We start from the raw sequence: 24,832 nt of genomic DNA, 5'->3' as shown, positions 1-24,832 counted from the left end.
TGTCAAAGGAGATGGTCAGTTCCACAGTAGAAGTAGAAATGCTCTGTCCCTGCACACTCCCTGTGTGGCCAGGACTCTTAGTGCAGCAGTCTCCTCCCTCAGCAACAGTGTCAGGAAGGGCCTGGGTAGGTGTTGGGGTGGGGGTGGTGGGAGAACTTTTAAGCCCACCCACCATCTTTATTAACTTCCTTCTCCAAGTAATGATGGTGATTTATTATTTGGGTGAATGATGTTCTCTCAATCTTATATAAAGTATGAATAAAAAGATGTTTAAAAATTTAATTTTTTTTCCAAAAATTTTTTAATGTTTATTTATTTTGAGAAAGAGAGAGAGACAAAGAGAGATAGAATGCAAGTGGGGGAGGGGCAGAGAGAGAAGGAGACTCAGAGTCCAAAGCAGGGTCCAGGCTCTGAGCTGTCTGCACAGAGCCTGACACGGGGCTCGAACCCACAACCTGTGAGATCATGACCTGAGCCAAAGTCAGACACTCAACCAATGGAGCCACCCAGGCACCCCTAGAAACTTTTAATTTTATTGAATTAAAAAATAGACTTTATTTTTTAGAGAGTTTTAGGTTCACAGCAAAATTGAGAGGAAGGAAGGTACCCTTATATCCCCTGTCCCCGCACATGCCTAGCCTCCCCCATTGTCAACATACCCCAACAGAAGGGTACATTTGTTACACTCCATAAACCTACATTTTCACATCTACACGTTATTTCCACCCAAAGTCCATAGTTTACATTAGGATTTACTCTTGGTGTTGTACACTGTGTGGGTTTTGGCAAATGTACAAGGACATGTAACCACCATTATCACACAGAATAGTTTCACCACTGTGTTCTGCCTGTTCATCCCTCCCTCCCCTGTTTTACTGAATTTTACCTATAATTTAAGAAGGAAGAGTTTGCCGGAAGTGCAGAAACAACTCCAGTCAGATTGCTTCTGCAAAGCCCTCCAAACACATTCTGGAATTAGCGCTGACTGTGTTAGCTCCTTTGGCCATCCAGGCCTCTACCTAACAGCTGCACAAAGGCCCAAAGTTTATGTCAGGATCTGTGGCGCTAAATCCTGCAGTTTTAAAACCAAGGAATGTGGTGGATGTGCTCATGGCTGACTTGTTGGTCACCATTCTCCCTCCATCCTCACAGGTTGACCGCATTCATCTTTCCAGAAAGGTTGGAAGTCCCCAGATGGAGCCACCTCTGTACTACTGAGGGTTAGGGGGTTTCTGTGCTCCAGATGTTTGATTACAATACAAACAGACCTATTTGCTTTTAGAGAAGCCAATGTTTTTTGTGTTCAACTGAGCTTGTAAAATTTCATTAAGAAGCTAATCATTAGCCCTGATTAAGTAAACACTGGATGTTTGGCATGAATATTTTAACTTCCTATTTCCAAGCTGGCTCGGCCTTCTTGAGGTTATTGATTGTCAGCTGGGATCGATAATTCTTCATTCACCTGTGCAGTTTACCCGCCCCCCCCACCCCACTCTGTCATTGGGGAATGCCCTCCCCATCCCCATTCAACTGAGGAAGAAAACCAAGGCTTTCCCAGAGCCCCAGGAATGAAGTTGGTCCTCTAATGCTCTTTAGAGGACTCTTCTCTCACAGTCTAAAAAGTGAATCTCATTACTGCCTGCTCCAATACAGAGCAAGAGCCTAAACTCTGCCTCTTTTTCTTTTCTTTTTTTTTTTTTTTCAACGTTTATTTATTTTTGGGACAGAGAGAGACAGAGCATGAACGGGGGAGGGGCAGAGAGAGAGGGAGACACAGAATCGGAAACAGGCTCCAGGCTCTGAGCCATCAGCCCAGAGCCCGACGCGGGGCTCGAACTCACGGACCGCGAGATCGTGACCTGGCTGAAGTCGGACGCTTAACCGACTGCGCCACCCAGGCGCCCCATCTTTTTCTAATTCAACTTGAAATTGCCACCATTTTCCATTCTTCCACACTTGTCTTTATAGACATTTTTGGCTTTAACAAAGATCGGATTTCTTCTTATTGACATTAAACATATGTGTATGAATATGTACTTAATATTAAGCATTTATTTTCAAACCTGAGTGAGAGCAAAAGAGATAAAGCTGCACAAAGCTGAAAACAGTTGTTGCCAATGACTCAGACATTATTAATATTGTTGTAGGCACGGTGAATTGGAATGATGGTGGAAAGATTTGGGCAGGGGGGAAGAATACATTGGATACCATTTTCCAGAGTGTGTTTCTCAGAGTCTCAAACAAATCTGACATGTGTTTAGAAGGGGAAGAAAGAGGTTTTGTGGCTAAATAAAATTGGGAAGTACTCCTGCAAAATTCCTTGTGTTATTGATTTACAGTGCATATTGCCATATTAAAGGCTATGAGAATTTCTGCCTTGAGGAAATGTGTTTAACTTTCTTGAACACAGTGTTTTCCAAAGTCATTTGGCTTCAAATTCTGACTTCTTTTGTTTTTTCTCTTAATTTTAACCTATCACCTAGAACTGACCCTCAGAGCCAGTAGAACATGCTTTACTTTGTTGTAGAATGAGAGTCTCTGGAATCGTCTAGGGCAGTGGTTCTTGAACGTGAGTATGCATCAGAATCCCAGGAGGTTTGTTAAAATATAGGTTGCTGGGACTGACCCCCAGAGTTTCTGATTTGAGAGGTCCAGGGTGGGCTGAGAATCTACATTTCTCATAAGTTCCCAGGTGATGCTGATTGCTGGTTGGGACCACACTTTGAGAACTACTACTAGTCTGTGGTCAAACTGGAATGAAAACAAAAGTTCCAGGGGGTAGTGGTGGTACCACAGGTGTGCCTCTCTACAGTGTGCAAGTTAATGTACTCACTTCGAGTATACAGATTGAGCCTGCTGTATTCTAGGCACTATGCTGGGCACTGGGGTTGCATACGTGGGTGGTGGATGCAGGCCTGGTCTTTGCCTTCAGGAGCTTACAGTGTCATGGAAAGGCAGGCAGTAAATAGGCACAAGAAATGAGTCAGTTGGTCCATACAAATTGGGAAGGCCTGGTGAAGGAAGCCCACAGTGTGCTATGATCCTGAACAAAAGGTGATCTGGAAAGATCTCTGGGAGGTGGCAGTGACATTCAAGCTGAGATAGGCCATGAAAAACTGGAGGTCCTGAGAATATGAGGTTAATGGGTTTTTTTTTTTAAGTTTATTTATTTTGAGAGAAAGAGAGCATGCACACATGCCAGTGGGGCAGGGGCAGAGAGAGAGAGGGGGGGTAAGAGAGAGAGAGAGAGAGAGAGAGAGAGAGAGAGAGAATCCTAAGCAGACTCTGCCCTGTCGTCGCAGAGCCTGATGTGGGGCTCCAACTGCGACATCATGACCTGAGCCCAAGTTGGACACTTGACCAACTGAGCCACTCAGGTGCCCCAAGCTTAATGTTTTAGTTGGGATAAAGACATGTGTGAAGGCCCTGATGGGCTGAGGGAGAGTGGCAAATTCTGGGAACAGAAAGAAGGCCAGCGTGGCTGGAAGCCAGTCAGCAAGAGAGAAAATGGAAGAAAAGGAGGTTGGAGAGGAGACAAGGAAGGGCCGGGTCATCAGAGCTCAGTGAAGGAGTGTGGGTTTCATTCTAAGTGCAAAAGGCTCTAGTGGTGGTTTAAAGTTGTGTTGTGTGAAGGAAGGAGTGTGAGGAGAAGAGCAGACACTGTGAGAGAACAGCAGGAAGACCGGGAGGCTAGAGTCAGGGTAGAAATGATAAACCTGCAGTGGGGCTGCAGCTCTGGTCAGGGTTGCTGTGGACCCATGAGCTCTAGGGGGCGCCACTCACATGGATTGCTTGTATCTACTGGAGGTGGAGAGACCTGGATTGCTTCCAGGCATATTATGGAAGTGGATCATAACAGGATTTGATGATGGATTAAATGTGGGGCTCAACAAAAGAGAGAGGTGCCAAGAACGATTCCTGGGCTCCTGGCTTGAGCAACAGAGGAGAGAAGAAAAGAGGAAGAGCTGGAGGAGAAGGAGGGGGTGCCAATTCGTTTCTGAGAGAGGGGACAGAACAAAAGAGTTACTTTTCAGGGGACAGTGAAGTGACCATAGCCACAGTTATTCTGCAAATATAGTAATTGGCTTTATGCTGGTACACAAAAGAAATGATGTTGGGGTTTAATAAACATTCTTATTAGAGAGTTGCCCTATATATCACAAATCAATGGCTGCCTGGTTGCCCTGAATTAGAAAACAAATAAGGCCATTTAACACTGAACATAATGTTGTCTTTCTGTAATAATTCAGAGAGCACTTCAGAATCTCACAGAGACCTTTACTGTTGCTGTGTAACAAACCACACCACGATTTAGTGGCGAAAACAGCCATTTTATTGTGCTCATGGATTTTGTGGGTTAGGAACTAAGACAGGGCATAGCAGGATAGCTCTTCTGTGTTCCATGATGTCTGGGCTCAGTTGGAGAGACTTGTCAGCTGGGGGGACTTGACAGATGGGGGCTGGAGTCATCTGGAGATGTCTTCACTTACATGCCTGGCAGGTGATGCTGGCTGTCAGCCTGAACACCTACACATGGCCTCTCCGCGGGGCCCAGGCTTCCTCACAGCAGGGCGCCTACCGGGCACTTGAACTTCTGACATGGCAGCTCTGGGCTCCAAGGGCAGGTCATCACTGCAAAGATCTTGAATCTCTAAATTCTACAGGACAGGTAGCTGAATTCATGTTCTGCCTAATAGAATGCTAGATAAGAAAGGGATTGCAACATGCTCAGCGTGCTGTCTTGGGAATAACCTGACTCGGGGAAGAAGAGTCTGGTAAAAGGGAGGAACTGGATGTTTTGCATTAAACCAGATGACAAGGATATTCTTACGTTGGCTGTGAGCCAGTCATGTGGTAAACAAGTATTTTTCCATTCTCTTCCACTTGCCCAGCCCTGAGAGGTGAAACAACCAAGCATATTTTATACTTACCAGATAATAAAAGGATGTTTATAAACTAGGACATCTAAGAACAGGTTGGAATTATTTAAACATTACAGAGACACAGATTTGCCAAGACCTCTAAGATCCATTCTGGTGGGTTTCACCTCAAGTAGCAATGCACAATGCTTCAAGTTTAGAAATTATTCTTAATTTGGGTTTTGAGTAGCCTTCAAGGATTTTTAACACTAGTCTAAGTTTGATGCTCTAGCTATAAGATAAGATCCTTGATCTAAGGCATCAGATTCCAAAAAGGGAAGTATAAACATGCCAAGAAGCATGCAAGATGATTCACTGCGGGCAGTGGAGTACCTACTTCTATTCCTTGGAAATTATTTTAATATATATTTTTGTGTGCATCTTAGAATATTAAATATGATAATATAGTAATGAGTTTATGAAATTTATAAATGACTAGTTAAGTAAATAACTAACTTTGTTTCTGCTTAAAAAGTTGCTTTTTTCATTGATGGAGCATTTACACCTTATAGCTAATGGTTTTGAAATTTTATGCATACAAATCACCTGGAGAAGCTTGATTTTTCTCAGCTCAGTGCAAGAGTGATTAGAATATGATGAATTGATTCACACTATCTAAGCTACGAGAGACTGACTTATAAACCAAAATGCCAAATTTATCATTTTCTGATAGCTTGAAAACTAGGCTTATCATTTATACATGTTATACTATTTTTCTTTGACAGAGTAATTTCTCTCAGAATACGAAATATCAGGGCCTCCTGGGTGGCTCGGTCTGTTGAGCATCCAACTCTTGATTTTGGCTCAGGTCATGATCTCACAGTTTCATGAGTTCAAGCCCCACATCAGGCTCTGCACGGACAGCACACAGCCTGCTGGAGGTCTCCCTCTTTCTGCCCTTCCCCCACTCATGCTCTCTCTGTATCTCTCAAAATAATAATTAAAAAACTCCAAAATATCAGACAAGAGGCTTGATGAACCTTAAACTAGAAAGAAACTTTGGATTCCTAAAGGATATTTGCAAGAAACCGATGCAGCATAACGGTGGGTTATTCTCGGGATGCAGCATAGAATGGTGGCTAAGAGTGAGTGCTCTAGTGGCCAGACTGCCTGTGTTCCAACTGTGAATTTGCTGCCTACCAGCTGCAATGTGACCTTGGCTAAGTAATTAACCTCTCTGTGCCTGTTTCTCCATCTGTAAAATGGGGATACCCGTAGTTCCTACTCACTCTGAGCTACATCCATGAAAAATGCTTAGATCAGGGCCTGACATATGTTAAGAACCCAATCAACGTTAGTGCTTCTTCTCTATTCTAAGCATGTTTCTTTCTAAAGAACTTAATTTTTGTCTGGAATCAGCAACTCCCACGTCTCTAGGCATGTTCTTATCACATAACATCCTCTTTTCAGTATTCTTCAATTTCATTTGGTGCCTTGGTTATTTCAGTATCTTAATCCCTTATGGTACAGGGATTCTTTGGGTATCCCCAGAACCTATCCCAGTGCCTAGCTCTGAAAAACTGCCCTTAACAGTTTATGGCATTACATGTGCCTTACTTTGGCATTACATGTGCCATTACATGGCATTACATGGCATTACTGTGCATTTGCCTCAGAGCGTGTCTTTGGATTGCAGTTCATTGGGTCCAAATTGTATTGCTTTAAGCCAAAGGCATGGGCATACTTAGAAAGAAAGGTATAGAACCCGGTTGCCCCTTAAAAGGGGGCAGTGGTGGTGCCAGTGAGGAAGGCAGTGGTGGTGGGGGGAGAACTGTGCTGAACTAGAAACATTTGTACCCCAATAAAGACATTCAAATTTAGATTTTAAAAACCTCTATGCTGGCCAGACAAGATATGCGGGTAGATTTAGGGTCTGGGTTTTGAGCTCTGGTATAGATTAAAATAGGTATAGATAAAACCTTACAGTGGCGCCTGGGTGGCTCAGTCGGTTAAGCGGCCGACTTCGGCTCAGGTCATGATCTCGCGGTCCGTGAATTCGAGCCCCGCGTCGGGCTCTGTGCTGACAGCTCAGAGCCTGGAGCCTGTTTCAGATTCTGTGTCTCCCTCTCTCTGACCCTTCCCTGTTCATGCTCTGTCTCTCCCTGTCTCAAAAATAAATAAAACGTTTAAAAAAATTAAAAAAAAATAAATAAAGGTCTTTTTAAAAAAATTAAAAAATTAAAAAAAATAAAAACCTTACAAACATATGTTTTGTTGCCTCTACTAAAGTATGAATTTAAGGGCTAGCACAGTGCCATTTCTCTTTGTTTGAAACCCCTCTCTCCTGGCCCAGTGTAAAAATTATTAGAAAATCCTTCTCATTTCCTAAAATGAGTCAGATCATTTATATAGTCAATATGTCATATCAAGTGCATTATCTAAAATAAGTCCAAGTTTAAATGCCATTACATATAAATAAGTGCTCATAGTTACTACTAAGCATTTCCTTCATTGGGTAAGTTTTAGGGTGGATGTTTCCTGATGCCAGCACCTTTTCTCATCAGTAATGCTTCCACAAATTGTATTTAATGGTGGCTTACTCCTGGGAAAACGCAAGCATTTGGCTAATTTGTCCATTGTCTTTTAGACACAGAACTGCATTTTCTGAGCTTCTCTGGTGTTCAGAGACTCTTCGTACAATCTCTAGTCCTGGCTGCTCACAGGGGCTTGCCCACAGGAAATGAGACATATCGCGTGAACCACTCACTATGGTTGGTGCTCACTCCACCTTTCTGTCACCACAATAATTATAAATGACTGTGACAGCAATTAGAATTTGTTCACCAAAGATGAAGATGAAAGGCTTGTCTGGTCAGCTCTTCTGTCAGGTGTTCCCTCCCACGATACTGAGCATGTTTTGATTTTGTTCATCTAATCTTACGCATCTCTAGCCACGAGACCTGCTAGAGAGGATGTTTATCTGGCCCTTGGACATATTTTCCCTCCTCCTTTTGGATAATGCCATCTTGATTACTCTGGAATTCAGTTGAGAATGGGTTGGACACCTTAACCTCCCCACCTCCGTCCCTACCCTGCCTTCTCTCCCTCCTTCCATCAGCCAGCCAGAAAGGCATGCTGGGGAAAGAGTGAACACACTGATTAAATAACACTGGGCAACATTTGTGCATTGCTAACTATATACTAGGAACTGTGGCAAGGGCTTCATTAGCATCATTTTGTTCCATCTCACAAATCCCCAGGACGCAGGTCTAATCTTATTCCCACTTTACAGACAAAGAAGTGGAGGCTCAGAGGAGGGTCCAGTAAGTTACCTGAGGTCATATAGGTCTACAAAGCAGGGTCAGTCCTTGAACATGGTCGTTCTGCCTCCAGAACCCACTAGGTTGTACTGCCATCCTCAGAGGTTGCTAAAATCCAAGGCAGAATCAACTAAGTGTAAACAAAGCCTGGGGACCACAAAGAGAGGGACTACTACTTCTGAGAGATACTGCTTGGAAAGCATTGCTAGGAGGCCCTGGGGGAGGTTGAGGGCTGGGCCACCTGAAAAAGTAAGAAATCTTAGGGGTGGAGAAAATGAGGAAGAGGCAGGTCTATTGAGCAGAGGTCTGGGGCCAGGAAAGCCAGTGCTCTGTGGCTCCAAGGGGGCCTTTGGCAGTGGTGGGGATGAGAGACATTGGGGTGGGGGCAGCTGCAGGGAGGGGAGCCATGGGAGGTGTGAGAATCCCGTTGCAGGATAACCCTCTCCTCCCATAGAAAATAGACTGTGTGTGTGTGCGTGCGTGTGTGTGCGTGTGTGTGCGTGCGTGTGTGTGCGTGCGTGTGTGTGTGTGTGTGTGTGTGTGTGTGTGTGTGTGTGTGTAGGAGGACGGGCTTCAACATTGCACATGCTCAGTGTGGAGGCAAAGCCCGCCCTTCTTCCATAGACAGTGCTGTGGGAAAGGGCTCTTCTGAGAGCTGCTCTTCAGCTGGGGGCAGTGCATGACCTGCCTGACCCCACAGTGTGGCCCTGGAGAACAGAGGAAAAAGGCTTCCTGTGTCAGCCCCTTCTGGGAACTCCAGGAACACGCAGCTGCACTTCCCTCCCTCCTACTTCAGCCCCGTCTTCCCCACACTCTTGACCTTGTGCTGTGAGAGAGGGTCCTGCTACCCAGGCACAGCTGGTAGTGTCTGAGGCCAGACCTCCGGGGACCTGAGGAATGTACAAAGCCCTCACTCAAGCAGGTTGGAAATAAAGTTCTTTCTCACCCTCTGAATAAAATTTCTCCAGTAACTCTGGTCCTAGCCAAATGACATGGCTGGTCTGGCTTGTGGGTCTCCCAGAGCACCTCAGCCTCTGGGAAATTCATCCTTCTGGGAAATTCTTAAAAATTTTAAAGAGTTAGGTGGGGCACCTAGGTGGTTCAGTTGGTTAAGCATTGGACTTTGGCTCAGGTCATGATCTCATAGTTTGTGAGTTCAAGCCCCACATCAGGCTCTGTGCTGACAGCTCAGAGCCTGGAGCCTGCTTCAGATTTCTCTCTCTCTCTCTCTCTCTCTCTCTCTCTCTCTCTCTGCCCCTCCCCAACTCAGGCTCTGTCTCTCTCAAAAACAAACATTAAAAAAAACTTTTTTAAAAATAAAAAAGACACCACCTGTGACCCTGCTTCTATTTCTTGTCCTTTATATGTTTTTTAATTTGTTTTTGAGAGAGACAGAGACAGAGTATGAGCGGGGGAGGGGCAGAAAGAGAGGGAGACACAGAATCTGAAACAGGCTCCAGGCTCTGAGCTGTCAGCACAGAGCCCGATGCGGGGCCCGAACTCACAGACTGTGAGATCATGACCTGAGCTGAAGTCGGACGCTTGCTTAACCGACTGAGCCACCCAGGTGCCCCTATTTCTTGTCCTTTATAAAGCATGTTGGTGGAACCACTCCTCTGTAATCTCATCAACCCTCTCCTTTTATCCCCAGCACCCTTCCTCAGCACTGGGCCTGCACCAGCCTGTTAATAGTTACAAACCCACGCCTTCTACTTTCCATGACTGTTCCAACATCCAGATTTCCTCTGCCTGGAACTATTCCATACCAGCAGTTTGATTTTAATAGGAGCCTCTGATCATTTCATACACAGGTTTGGGCTAGCAGAGACAAGGAAATAAATGTGCCACAATTAAAAAAAAAAATTTCAGTGTTTTTTCCCTAGTTCCACAAGTCACTAGGTTTCTGGGAACTGGTATTTGTGGCCTGGCCACGGACATTAATACTTCTTGTAGGCGAGGTCTCACAAACCATATCCCTGCAGCAGGCAGCCCTCGTTAAGAGAGAGCACAGGTGAGTGAGCTCAACTGAGAAGAGATGTTAGCTGAGCCTCATAGTTGCTTGTTACAAGCTTCTTAGCAAGCCTTCCTACATACTGGGTAAGTAAGGTGCAAGACCAAGGTCCCAGTTGAGAGCAATAGAATCGATAGGAAGTCTGAAGGGCTGAAGGTTCTAGGATGGTCAAACAGCTTAAAAATTTTGTTTTTATTATTGAAGTAAGATTGGCATACATGTTATATTAGCTTCAGGTGCACAACATAGTGGTTCAACAATTCTGTACATTACACAGTGCTCACCACGGTTAAGTGTAGTTGTCATCTGTCACCATACAACATTATTAAAATATCATTGACTACTTGGGGGCTGTACTTTTCATCACAAACAGCTTTGAAACAAGGCCAAGCCTACCTGTAATGGACTGAGGGGGTTGCTATCTTCAGTCAAGGTTAGAGGTGGATGAGAACCACACACAACCATGACACCCACCCACCCAGACTCTATGGCATCCCTAACCCCTTGTAGACAACCACTCCTCTGTCTCACCACAGAAACCTTCAGGCCATCTTTATATAGACCCTGTTCTTATTGGGGGGTGTATGTTTTGATAAAGAATCTAAGATAAATCAAGACATTACTCCTTTTTATTCCTTCAAGACACATATGTTGAGCACCTACTGTATGCCAGATGTAGTGCTGGGTTGATACAGAGATGAATAAGACTATTTCTGCCCTCTGAGCCCTCAACCTGGTTAGTGGGAGGCATGGAGAAAAGAAGAGTAGACAATTGGATGTGATGGTGCTATAATAGAAACTGTAGAGTAGAGGAAGGGGAATGGGATAGAGGATCAGAGAAGGTTTCAGAGGAATGGACATTTGGGCTGACACTTGAGTGAGGTGACACTCTTCCAGGTAACTGCAAAACCCTAAATCAGTGGCTCCCTGTTTTATGACTTTATTTATTTATTTACATTTTTTTTTTTGAGAGAGAGAGCACCTGTGCACAAGCAGGGGAGGGGCAGAGGGAGAGAGAGACAGAATCATAAACAGGCCCCATGCCCAGTGTGGAGCCTGACACAGGTCCCAATCCCATGACCAATAGTGAGATCATGACCTGAGCTGAAATCAAGAGTTGGACGCTTAACTGACTGAGATACTCAGGTGTCCCCTGTTTTGTGACTTTAAAATAAAATGTCCTTAATTATACTTGAATTCAAAAAAATTAATTAAAAACATCCTTTTGTCAAATGTTCCTGCTTCTTTTCAAGAGGGAACTGTTTTCTGTTGAGGGTCTCACTCAGAGCATCACACTTTGACATTTACATCTCTCTGAAACTTGGCTTTCCATCAGGTTACCCCAGATGGTAGTCTTTGCTTTGGTGAGGAAAAGGTGGAAGAAACTCATCAGGTTCATAGAAGCAGGAAATACAGATTCTTAGACATAAAATGGTGTGTAACAAGTAGGCCAAGAAGACCCATTCTTGTTTTCCCTATGCTGCCAGAAGCCAGATTGTTGAATGAGGATCTTAAGGGGGTCTTAACCCACATGAAAAAGTCTAGTTAGTTGGGAAATACAGTAATTTAAAGTTGATATGGGGGAAAAAATTTCCCTTACAGCCCAAGTTTATGAGGCCAAGTGCATCTCAGTGACCATTTTCTCTGATGGTTGTTCTCAAGTGCTATAGGTTTATTAGAGGTTGCCTGGAGGTGAAGAGGTACATCTCCCATATCCCTTGTCTCCAAGAAGCATGTTATGTAACCTTCTTCAGGTTCTGGGACCGCTACTATCAGTCTGTAATTGAGGGGCTTGCTAAGCCTGCCATTTTGCAATCTACCTTCTCTAAGCTGACTCTTCTATATGGAATCTTTGCAGTGTGGTTAGCTTTCTACCCGATTGTTTGAATTTGGTAAGGGCATAAATGAATATTTCCTTCCTTGTTGATTTGGAAGGTGACCCCCAGGTTATCTTCCTGAGGAACTTTAACAATTCTGTGGTGGATTTCTAATAAGTTAATGAGGGGAACTATCATTGATAGCATAGGTGTCGTGAGTGTCAAAACCGTCTTATTAAGTGTTAGAAAGGTTTGGCAAGGGTGTTCTAGCTTGGGGATGCCTGGTTCAAAGGTTTTCAGCTTTGGAGAAGGAAAGAAAGCACAGCATCCAAACCCTTAGGGCAGCCCCCATCTGTCCAGGTTGCAACCAGATCTGACTCTGCTGAGCTACCAAGAATAAGTGACAAAAGAGGCCTTCAGGACAGTAGGGATATTTTCTGAACAAGGATTTAGAACTGCTGAGGTGTGGGTCTTTTAGGTCATTCTGTGAGAGGAAAAGACTCCACTGTGAATTACATGAGATAAAGGATGAATCATGCAAGGCCCAACTCTAGAGTCTGGGAAAGGCTTTGGTTACCTTTGGTTGAGGTTGGACAGGATACAATGGCCAAACTTTTGGGGGGTGACTGCTTCAGGCAGGAAAGGAGACAGGCAAAACACTGCTATTGGCCAGCTTTGAGTAGGTAGCCTCAGCCCTTCTACTGGTAAACAAATATCATGTCTTTACTTCTTTTTAAGATTTTATTTTTTAAGTAATCTCTACACCCAATGAGGGGCCCAGCTTACAACCCCAAGATCAAGAGTCACATGCTCTACTCACTGAGCCACCTACGTGCCCCAACAAATATCATTACTTGACAGTAAAATTGTTTCTCCAGTAAAATTGTTGCTCTGAATCTCCTTCTTGTTTTCTCTAAGCCCAAGAGGAACTGAAAAAAATCAGGATAAGCTGCAAAGATGTCTGTAGTAATAATGATAATAGGGTGGCTAATATTTATCTAACATCCACTTTGTACCTGTTGGAGAGATAGTCCATTTTCATTTTACAGAAAAGGAAAATGAGTCTCAGAGGTTGATATATTTGCTCAAGGTCACACAGCTCGTAAGTGGCAGAGGAGGGGTTCAAAGTTATGTCACTCTTACTCCAGAGTATATGCTCTTTTAGCCACAAGAAGATGCCTCTAATGAAGGTGTGTGTGTGTGTGTGTGTGTGTGTGTGTGTGTCCCTATCCTGAAGGACACTTGACAGAAAAGGTCCCATTAGGACCAAAGGCCTCCAAAGGCCGTGAAAAGGGTGGAAACAGGTTTTTCTTTGGAAAGGAATGTTACTGATTAGTAAGGCTTTATATGGTATTGAGAGAGAACACGGAGGACTCTGGACAAGTCATTTAACTCTCCCAATCAGCCTTGATTCCTGTCTTGCAAAATGGGGACAACAATACCACTTGATTAGTTCCCTTGAGTTTTCTCAAGAATTAGATGATGCACTGTGTAGGACAGTGCTCTGGCAAGGCTATGGAGCATTAGAATCCTCCCATGTTTAGTCATAAACATAATGTTTTGTCATTTGCACAGAAACACATTTGCATATTATAACCTACTACAAGATGATTAAGGCTTTGGACAATAAATAATGTCCAGTGCATTACATTTATATGCAGTTAGTTAAAACTGACTCTTGTTATTTTTTTATAGGAAAGTCTTTTCTTATTTACAAAAGGAATTGTGTTTTCTTGTTTCTAAACTGCATTATGTACAAAGTCTTGAAAGACAGGCAAAGAAAGAAGAAAGTAAAGAACACTCATAAAATTGTTCACCCAGAGGTAATCACTGTAACCATCTTAGTACATTGAGCCGATCTGATATGTCCACAACTGCATTGGTGGTTTTTATTATTAGTATTACATACAAACTGTTTCTAAAATATCCACCTGGAGGCTGGAAAAAAAACTTGTGAAGAGCTACTAAATCTTTTCAGTTAGGAGGATTTTCTATGACTGCAGAAACAGTTTTTCTAAGATTTAGTTTTAATTCCCCTCCCCCCAACCAAATGCACACGTGAGAGACAAAAACAGACCCAAGAACTAAGTTATTGTTGTATCCAGACTGGACGCCTTTGAGCATTGTCTCCTTTTATACCACACTCTTTCTTTCTCTCTTTGGCATTTTCTACACTGTGTTATGTGTGTTTGCTCTTTGCTGACTGGTGTGATTAATCTAATATTAGTCTACTGTAGTAAAGAGCCCATCACCATAGTCAAGAGAGCAAGATCCTTTGAGGTTCCTGTGAGGGGAGGGACTTGTATCTTGAACGCAGCTGCATTCTAGAACTGAGCATGCTGTCTGGCACATAGAAGACCCTAGTAAATATTTTGTCATTTGCATTAGTGAAGGATTCTACCACTGCCATTAATAGCCATGTGACCTTGGGCCAATCAATTAAACTCTCTGGATGTCTCTAATGCTTTCCAGTTCTAATATTTTATAAATTTAGGTTTCCTCTTCTGAGATTTTGATTCTGACACTGTGTGGCCATTTACCTGATGTCAAATTTTCACGCTTGCTAGCCCCTGATAGGTGTGAAAAGCTAGCAACTGCTTTCTTTTTACTCTTTCATCAATAGAAGATAATTTTCCAATTAATTTATTTTCTTAGTTATGTGCCTTTCCTATTAGGCACCAATGTTTTCTTGAGTAAGCTGGTTAATGAAGTAATTAAAAGAGACAGTGAGCCGGGGGTGGGGCCCCAACTGAAACTAGACTCCTCACCTCATTGGTTAGTTCATTGGAACCAAGAGCAATTCCAATCTCTGAGTTTCCTTAAATACCCTTAGTAGTAAAACATTCCCACTTGTACAACAATTAGGGTTTCTTCATAAAAACTATTTAACAAATGCATTAAAAGGTACTGCTCCTTAATATGCTTGAGATACTGCACAGAACAGCTGTGAACTTTATTAGTTTGTAGGATGCGAGGGGAGGTAGTGCTTTGAAGACATGCTTTGGTTTTCATCAGACACTCCTGATGATGTCTTTGCAGTGGCTGGATGTATATTACTGTTTCACTGGCAACAAAGCACAAGCATCTTGGCCAGTTTTCCGTTCTGTAGCAGTTGAGGAGTAGAATCCTTTTCTATATCCTGTTTGCACTGTCAAGAAATTTTGCTGGCCAAATGATATCAGAGCAACAGAACAAATAGTTGGCACTCCATCAACTTTCCTAGGCAGAAATCGATGTAAAAGGGCTTCTGGCATTTGGGAATCTCGGGGTACTGTGGTAAGATCCCATAAGTCCCTTGGTAATCCGCTGACATGCTGCAATGTACCCACAGGTTAGGCATAGACCATCCATCTTCCCACTCGTACTTGATTTTCTGGATTTATTTTCTACATCCTTACTCAATACACACTAGTCACAGGTTTCTTTTAGGAAATGTAAGTGTTCCAAGGGATTTTGAAGAGAACTCTTTCTTGTGCCTCTGTTTAAAGCATGTAGACGTAAATCCAACACCCTATTCTTTTGCAAGGGCTTCACTTTTATGTCTCTACATGAGTGGGACATAACATGAGTTGCCTCTAAAATTAATACATTATTGGTTGATCAGATTCTATTTCTTTTCTCCTATTAACTGAATTTATATTATTGCCTAGGTGTATTTTTTTAACTCATAAATATCCCCTTCTTTATGTTACACAAGCGACAGAAAGTTTTATTTGCCCGCTTGTGTATTTTCACAACAGCTTAATTGAGATATAATTGGCATATGATATACCATACATGCCTAAAGTGTACAATTTGCAAAGTTTTGACATATTTATATCCATGAAACCATTACCACAATTGAGATAATGAACCTATCTATCATTCCCAAAAGCTTCCTTGTGCCCCTTGGTAATCCTTAACCCCCGCCCCTTCCAATCTCTGCTCCAGCCACCTCAGGGAACCACTGATCTGCTTTCCATTGTTGTACATTAGTTTGCATTTCCTAGAATTTTATGTAAATGAATTCATACAGTGTGTACTCTTTTTTTATGCTAGCTTCTTTCACTCAACGTAATTATTTTGATTCGTCCATGTTGTGACACACAGCAATAGTTCATTCCTTTTAATTACTGAATAGTGTTCCATTGTGTGGAAATAACACCATTCATCTGCTGATGGAGATTTTGGATTGTTTCCAGTTTTTGGCTATTACACATAAAACTTGTGAACGTTTATGTGCAAATCCTTGTATGGACATATACTTTCATTTCTCTAGGGCAAATTCCTAGGATTCTGGATCGTAAAGCACATGTGTGTTTGACTTTTTAAAAAATTGTCAAACTGTTTTCTCAAGTGGTTGTACCATTTTATGTTCCTACCAGCATGTCTGCATGTTCCGGTTTCTCCGCATCCTCAACACCTGATATCACCAGTCCTTTTAATGTTAGCTAATTTAATGAGTATATAATTTTGATTTACATTTCCCTAATGGTTAATGATATTGAGCTTCATTTTATATGCTTATTTGCTATCTGTATACTTTCCTTGGTGAAATATCTGTTCAGATATTTTCTCTAGTTTTTAAATGGATTGTTTGCTTTCATGTTAGTGAATTTTGAGTTTTTGTATAGTCTAGATAGAAATCTTCTATTCAATAGATATGCTTTAAAAATATTTTCTTCTAGTCTGTGGCTCATCTTTGCATTCACCTAATGGTGTATTTCAAAGAGCAGACGTTACTAATGTTGATGGAATACAGTTTATCAGTTTGTTCTTTTCTGGGTTATGCTTTGGAGTTACATCTAAGAAATTTGTGTCCAACCCAAGGTCGCAAGGGATTTCTCTTGTGTTTCCTTCAGATATTTTATAGTTTTACATTTTACATTTAGTTCTGTGATCTTGATTTAATTTTTGTCTAGGGTGCAAGGTACAGATCAAAGTTCATTTTATTTGCATATGAATATCTAATTGTGTCAATGCTGTTTGTTGACAATGCTATCCTTTCACCAGTGAATTGCCATTTTCCCTTTTTTGAAAATCCAGTAAGTTGTGCATATATGCGTCTTTGCACCAGTACCCAATTGTCTTGAGTACTGTAGCTTTATGATAAGCATTAAAAGTCAGGTAATGTTAATTCTCCAACTCTATTCTACTTGCCTGCTTGCACTTTTTACTTATGAGAATTTTGTCCTCAGGTCTAGAGTACTAGGTCAAGAGTGTTAATTGTAATGAAAAATAACTTGCATTTTGTTTACCCAGGCTTGTTAATAACTATTCAGAGAGTCAGCAAGAGCATGAACAATGGAATCGGATCTGGTTCGGAGTCCTGGTTCTGCCATGACTGGCTGTGTGACTCTGGCCACATTACTCATCATCTCAAAATCTCATGCTTTTCTACTGCAAAATGGGAAGGAATGACAATATGTACCTTACCACAGTGTTTCAAGGATCAAATTAGGAAATATATAATCTCTGATACAATTTTTATTTAGTACGCATCTTAGTTTAAAAAATTAGCGTAATGTAAAAATATCCAATATTTAATTACCTAAGGCAGATACAATCAGAACACTTTTGGCATTCTTATTTCCCTTATTTTACCTTCGTTTCAAGTGATTTTTGAATGATTCTTGTTTCATTTTAAGAATTGGGTATCGGGGCGCCTGGGTGGCGCAGTCAGTTAAGCGTCCGACTTCAGCCAGGTCACGATCTCGCGGTCCGTGAGTTCGAGCCCCGCGTCGGGCTCTGGGCTGATGGCTCAGAGCCTGGAGCCTGTTTCCGATTCTGTGTCTCCCTCTCTCTCTGCCCCTCCCCCGTTCATGCTCTGTCTCTCTCTGTCCCAAAAATAAATAAACGTTGAAAAAAAAATTAAAAAAAAAAAAAGAATTGGGTATCATTTTGAGGTTTGGACTTGTCATTTGAACATGTTTAGATGTCACAAAATATACTGGTGTTTCTCATACACTCATTTAAATTCAAATGGATGGGTTAAAATACCAACAGAATGATGACTGAATAAAGTTGTTTGATGCTGGAGGTATGTAGGGGCAGAGATTTGCTGTCACATTTGAGATGTAGAAAATTCCAGCTGAGGAAAATCCAGCTCCATAGGATAGATGAATACTGACTATCAATCTGAATTTTTCTCCTATGATAACTTGGGGTAGACATCAATTCATCTCTGCTGTGTCTAGCTGAAGGCATAACTTGAGTTTCCATTGAAAGTTGAACTACATAAAAACTCTACATATCATAAGAAGAAGACTGACAACTGAACTTAGAAGTGAGTAAAGGATATGTACAGGCAATATGCAGTTGAAGAAGCCAAAACTTAAAAAGAAAACAACATATGAAAAAATCTTAATTTCACTTGTACGTAGTGAAATGTAAATCAAAGCAACAATGAAATATCGTGTCAGGCACATCATATTGGCAAAAAGTAATATGGTCAGTAGCATCAAATATTGGCAAGGATGTTGGAGAAAGGAGCAAATTTATGGCTAGAGAGTATAAATTGTACTTCAAGTTATTTTCAAAACCATTGCAAGTCACAATACTCCTGGCACTTTACCCCTAAAGCTATTTTTTGAAACAGAGTTCTGAGGCAGATAGAGAAAAATGTCAACATGTTTGATTTTGCTGGTGGCAACATACAAATCTGTTATTTTCTGTACCTCTCGTATTTGTGAGATGTTAAAACTTGAAAGTAAACATGAAAATTTTAAAAAGAAACATGACGTTTGTTTCTCTGCTTTAATTCTTTACAAATTTCTTTTAATTCCTCACCTTAAGACCCATCTTTCCCATTTTGCGTCTTGTTTGATGTCAACCTATAACATAACATGTCTTGAGCTGTTTTCTTCACATGATTTGAAGTATCTCCAAGGTAACTGTTTTGTGTTCAGAGTTTTTTTTTAGACATCTCCTTCCTTCTAGCGATCTCTGTTCAATATCATATTAAACTTATTGGGCCTAAGTTGTCCGTTATTTCCTTGCTTCTTTGCTCTTCATGGGAGTTTGGATTGACAATTGAAACTTAACTGCTGTGTTTCATGACAGCAAGGCTTTGCAGGGCTTCTTTTCTTAATACTGCTCCATCCGCCTGTCTTGGTACGTAAGATATTTATATGTAGGGAGGGATATTTGTTTTAGTGTATGATAGATACTTATAATGAAGATTAGATCATGCACTTCTAGCTGAGAATTTCTAAAGCATATAATAAGCAATTCTTAATCTTCAGAGCAGAGGCTTGGGGTACCCCCTCAGTCTGCCTGCCTACACCGTATTTTTGGCTGCCACAATGGCTTCTCTGCCCATGTCAAACTCACTTTATGTGTATATACTTCAAGTTCCCTATTTTCTTTCATCTGCCTCTTTGGTAAACAGACGACAGAAACTTCCTCTGCCTGATCTCTCTATGACATACTGCAAATTTAGCTCAGACGCGAGCTGGCTGTGTGTGTCTCTGGCTATTCATAGAAAGGAAGGGTTTACCTTCCTTCCTTCTGGAGAAACCGTCTTTTCATGGCTACGAATCTGTTTTCAAAAGGCTATTTGGAATCGGAGCTACTGGTTAATGGGAAAAGGTTTTTTTTTTTGTGATACTTGAACAATCTTTTAAAAAATACACGATGTGGGGCACCTGGGTGGCTCAGTCAGTTAAGTGTCCAACTTTGGCTCAGGTTGCAAGCTCACTGTTCGTGAGTTTGAGCTCACATCGGGCTCTGTGCTGTCAGTGTGGATAAGTCACCGATGAGTCATTTCCAATGTGTGTTGAATTTACTGTGGTTGCTTTTGCATTATTTTCTCCTTTTGTATGATTAGTGTTGGAAAGACCATAATGACCATCCATCAACTCTTGGTCATTGTGGAACATCCACTTGAGGACCAGGTGTCAGTGAATGCAAATGAAGCAGAACACTTAGCTCAGCCACTATATCTGAACGTTCCTCTCTGGTCCTGACCTGGTCCTCGATTCTAACTTTGATCCAGAAAAGATCCCTAAGTCAGCCCTGTAAGATATAGGCTGGGCTCTGTGGCTAAAGTGAAAGTCTCTCCCTGGGTTTCTGAAGTTCCTAGGTAAACTGGAGCCAGTACGGTTTCTAGAGAGCCCTGGGCAAAATGTGCTTATTTCCCAATTCAGAAGTGATTTTTCTCTTGTCAGTTTAGATTTGCTGCCCAGGGCAGTTCAGAATGGGGTGGGTTTCAGGGCAGTATTCACTAAGACATTAGTCTCATCACTTACGGTAATTTTCACAAATCATTGAACATCACAAGTGTCACTAATTGCCACTTGCTTCTTATTTTTATTCTAATGTCCTAGATACGGAAACTGGTAACTGGGTTGTAAGTTTCTTTAGGGCAAGGCCTGGATGTTTTTCATTTGCATTCTTAACATCCACCACAATATCTGGGGTATAATAACTTCTCAACTAAAGGTCTATGTCTAGAAAATATGGCTGAAAAATGATTGTAAAACATACCCCAAAGTCACTGTCCTTATTTTTTCTTCTCCTTTCCTTCTTGTTTACCCTTCTTGTTTTCATCTGTCTTAGTCCAGAGCTTTAGATGATTGGCAGCATCATGTGTTTATACTACTTCCTGAAACTCTTCCTGCACACTTCTCCCCCAAATTTTGTTCATTAAAAAAAAAATAATGGTTTTTTTTTTTCTTCTTGGGCCTTGCCTTTTACATCTTAAATTATTTTAAACACTACTCATATGTTTATCTGATTCTTCTGTTATCTCAAGTTCTCTCTGGTGGTTGTGCCTGCTGATTCTTGGTTATATTTAATTGCTTCCACATGGGTCTTGTGGCTTAGGCTTGTGAGCTCATCTTCGGGGGTGGCTCAGCTGTGGGTGTCTGTTGTTGCTTTTATTGAGGACACATCCCTCCAGAGAGGTCTTGTTTCTTCTTGTCACCCTAAGGATGTCCTAAACCTAGAACCAATTTTATGCCTGTTTTTCAGCTTGAAATTTCCTGGAATACGCAAGTATTGTGAATTCAAAACTCCAAACCACATCAGGGTAAATTGTGGGAATGCTCAGAGGAGATACTTTTATTCCCCCACCAAGAGCCTAGGCCAACGCATTGCTCTTCCATTTACCTGTGAGCATGTTTGGCCTTTTTTCAACATCAACTTATTTCAAGAATCTTTCTTCAAGACCACTACAAGGGTTTCTCTCTCTGTGAGGGTCAGTTCTAATTCTTCACCTCATCTCCTATCCCCGAGTGTTGGGCAAGTCATACAGAATGCTCAGAGTCCCTAGCTTTTCAATCTAAAACATCATAGCTTTCAAATGACGATAATAAGGCTTAACAACATGATTCTGAAAGGCATGTCTCCCCGATAGGGATGTTATGAGATCCAAGTAGTAGAATAGATTAAAAGGCATTTTGAAAAAAAAAAAAAATTAAAGCACTCTGTAATTAGGTTTTGTTTTTAGATACTCTAGGAGTATCATTGGCCTAGAACATGTTTTTCTAGTATTATTGCTAGTCTCCTGTTTTCCCCAGACCCTTTTCCTTCCTTCTCCTACCATCACATCTTCTTGTCCAATTGTCTAGCTTGTGGCAAAGTAGAGCAGCCTTATACTTAGGCAGAGGATGAACTGCAGCCTCTGAGCTGATTTTACCTGATTGAGTTTGGTGAGTACTGTGGCTCTCTTATTTACCTCTCAGCTCAGGACCCTGTATATCATTCAGGTTCCTGCCAGAGAGCTGGTGTTGGTGACCCTTGGTCAATAGTGGACATGATTTGTTATTTTAGTTAAGATCTTAATAGCACATGAAATTGTTTATCTAGTTCTGATGCTTTAGAGAACCAAAGACCTGCTGCCGGAATACAGGTCTTCTCTGCAGTTACCTGTCTGTGGCATGTCACTGAAGGAGAGTATCAATCGGTATAGTTGTTCTGGAAGCTACAGGAAACCTTTAAATACATTTCAACAGGAACACTGGTATTTGCAACCCAGCATTTTTACAATATGATCTCATGTAACACATCTATTTTATATTCTAAAAACTTCAGTTTGAACAAGCCATGTCATAAAAGGGGCCACAGAATCAGCAAAGCCAGTCTTATAATGACAGGCCAAACAGTTTTAGATATTGGGGTTTTCTTGATTTTTTATTTGAGGCCAAGCTCTCACACAGAGCATTGACTTTGCTTCAGGTCAAATGAAGTCATACTTTAGACCGGGTTAGTCCTTGTTTAAATCGCTTAGGTAAGGTTTAATTTGTTGAGCCAAACCCTGGAACCCGTTCAGTTCACAGAAGAACATATAATTATGTAACTTTTGTCACAAGACTCAAGAAAAATGTTTTATAGTCACAGCAGGGATTCAAAGAGGTGAGGCTAAGATGGAAAATGCTTGTAGAGATAACAGTAGAAGAAAAAGAAATGGAAAGCATTTGTGAAAGTCTAGTCTCAGTTCTTAGTGTAGCTCTTTGCACAAATTAATACATTTGAGATATTTTTCAGGTTTCAAATACTGAATCTCTATTTTCATGGAAAGGATGGTATAACTAAGAGGGTTAACCATGGTTATATAGCTTTCTGAATTTTCTACAGCATACCCTTACTTTATATGGAATAGTTACATGACTGTCCTATTTCCACTTATCAGTAATAATTGCCTGCAACATACATAGGAAACATAAATTCCCAGCTAATTCAGACCCCTCTTTTTACCCACTTAAGAGTTAGTCCAACCCTTTATAAAACCTATTTCCCAAACCTCCTAACATATAGACTGGTTTGAACATCAGTTCTTGTCATGTCCCCTGCCTGCCATCTGTTTTAGATATTAGTGAGTCACAAAATGCCTAAAAGCAGTGGTCTGAAAGAGACTGAGAAGGAGCAGAGGGTCTGAATTGTCAGAAAACAGAATCGTGTCCTTGGGCAAATCCAAGGGTGGTTGGGTAGGTTGTATCATCAAGTGATAATAGGAACGATGATTAAAACCAACAGCAACTTCACAAATCTTGAAACTAAAATGCATGCTGGTTTTAGGGGAAACCTCCAATACACAGCATACAAACTTTGATTACTGTCGTGGAGCAATCAATGGAAGTTTGTAGAAGACGCAACGCACGTAGACTGGTTCAATTTGGCCAATTTACACTGAGCGTCTAGTTGGCCGCTACTGTGGGGATAAAGGGAGCAAGTTCTTTACCTTGTGGAATTCTTGGTCTTGGAGGGGAGATATCACACAACCATCTATGCTCATGACGAAGACAGCTTTGCCTGGAACTCATGGCATGCACAGGCCAAGCTTCGTGCCTGCCTAGGGCTCTATTTACTTACATTGTCTTGAATTCTCTCATCACATCCTCCAGTTTACAGATGGAGAAGCAATATTTTTTTCCGCTGCATTTTATCATCTTAACAACACGATATGTTAAATGCTTTGCCATGGACTTAGAATGGAGTCTGACAGGCAAAAGTCCAGCCTTCGCTCTGCTATATACCCGTGGGGTCTGGAGGAAATTTCTTAATTTATTTGAGCCACAGTTTTCTCATCTGTAAAACAGAGATAATGGTATTTACCTCAGCTCTCGGCTTCAATGTCAATATTTTCAGAAAGGCCTTATTCCATCATTCTGAGGAATCTTGTTCCCATCACGCCAGTCACGGGATCCCATTACCCTGTTTTAGTTTTGTTACAGCCTTTATCACCATCTGAAGTGTTGTCTTGTAACTGGTTTCCAGGACTATTGGCAGCCTCCCCATTTGAATGTAAATTTCACAAGGACAGGGACTGAACCCAAAATCTGGTTCCTGGCACACAGTAGGCACTCATTATGTGTTACATGAATGGGCAGCGAACCAGGCAACAGTTAATAGAGATGGAAAGGAGAAAGTGACTGTACTTATATTTAATGTCCTTGAGAACAATTCTATGTTCGCTTTGAAAGAAATCATTGTATGCTTTGAACACTGCTATTACAGTAGGTAGAAGGGTTTGAGTTTTTTCTCTTTTGCCATAACGAAGGTCTGAAAATAAATTGAATGTCATCATCCATTGCACGATAGTCCATCCCTGACCTGAGCTGGGCTCCAATAAAAGGAGCAGGGACACAAATGCAACACACAGACCCAGAACGGGATCTTTTGTACGTGTGACTGTGGGAGACGCTGAGAGAAATGTGGAACCAGAGCTCACCTGAGTAGGTTTTGGCCTTCATTCTCCCCACAAACATTAACCTCAGAGTAAGTGACATGTCTGACTGTGTCTACAAAAGGCACCTCCGGCCTCCACTGACTTGTTTATCTTTGCCGCTGTTTCAGGATTCTGAGAAGCGAACCCCGCTTCATGTGGCTGCGTTTCTGGGAGATGCAGAGATCATTGAACTCCTGATTCTGTCAGGTAAATACCAGATCTACTTAAAAGTCAATTGCAGATAAAAATTTAAATGACCAACTCACTAGATTGACTATGACAATGAACCCAAACGAAATTTCTTTATTGTGCTCATGGAAGTTTATTTGATCAGTGATTTTATCAGTAGACAAAAACAAAAAAAGAAAACAAAACAAAACAAAAAAACAACAATGCAAGAAGTTATTCTTATATGAAAAATGGCGTAGCCATTGAAACATTTTATTACTTTGAAAGTCTGATTTGACTAATCAGGCCCAGTATTATAGATGAATTCAGTAGATTTGTATATCTTTTCATTTTTTTGTCATTAAAAAAATGAACAAACAAAACTGACTCCTTAAAGCCTGCATGAAAAACACAAATGTATCTGTGTATTTACATACATTTAAATTGTGTGGCAAAATAATACTATGTTTTGTTTATGGATACATGACTGTGACTATGTAATAAAAAAT

The 24,832-nt window shown here is 41.4% G+C and overlaps 1 protein-coding gene across 12 annotated transcripts in view; it reads left to right on the top strand.

Moving 5' to 3' along the window:
• Positions 1–24,832, top strand: part of ANKRD44 (ankyrin repeat domain 44) — a 330,752-nt gene that overhangs the window by 138,211 nt on the left and 167,709 nt on the right. For all 12 annotated transcript variants that reach the window (XM_040475746.1, XM_040475744.1, XM_040475747.1 and 9 more), the window contains exon 3: positions 24,284–24,362. In XM_040475746.1, the coding sequence (XP_040331680.1) occupies positions 24,284–24,362 (79 nt within the window). The remainder of the gene's footprint in view (positions 1–24,283; positions 24,363–24,832) is intronic.

The sequence above is a fragment of the Herpailurus yagouaroundi genome, unplaced genomic scaffold (genome assembly GCF_014898765.1).
Source record: "Herpailurus yagouaroundi ecotype Mexico unplaced genomic scaffold, PumYag 140, whole genome shotgun sequence".
Classification (NCBI taxonomy): Eukaryota; Metazoa; Chordata; class Mammalia; order Carnivora; family Felidae; genus Herpailurus; species Herpailurus yagouaroundi.
The sequence above is the reverse complement of the archived record's forward strand: the minus strand, read 5'-3'. Positions and strand labels throughout refer to the sequence as shown.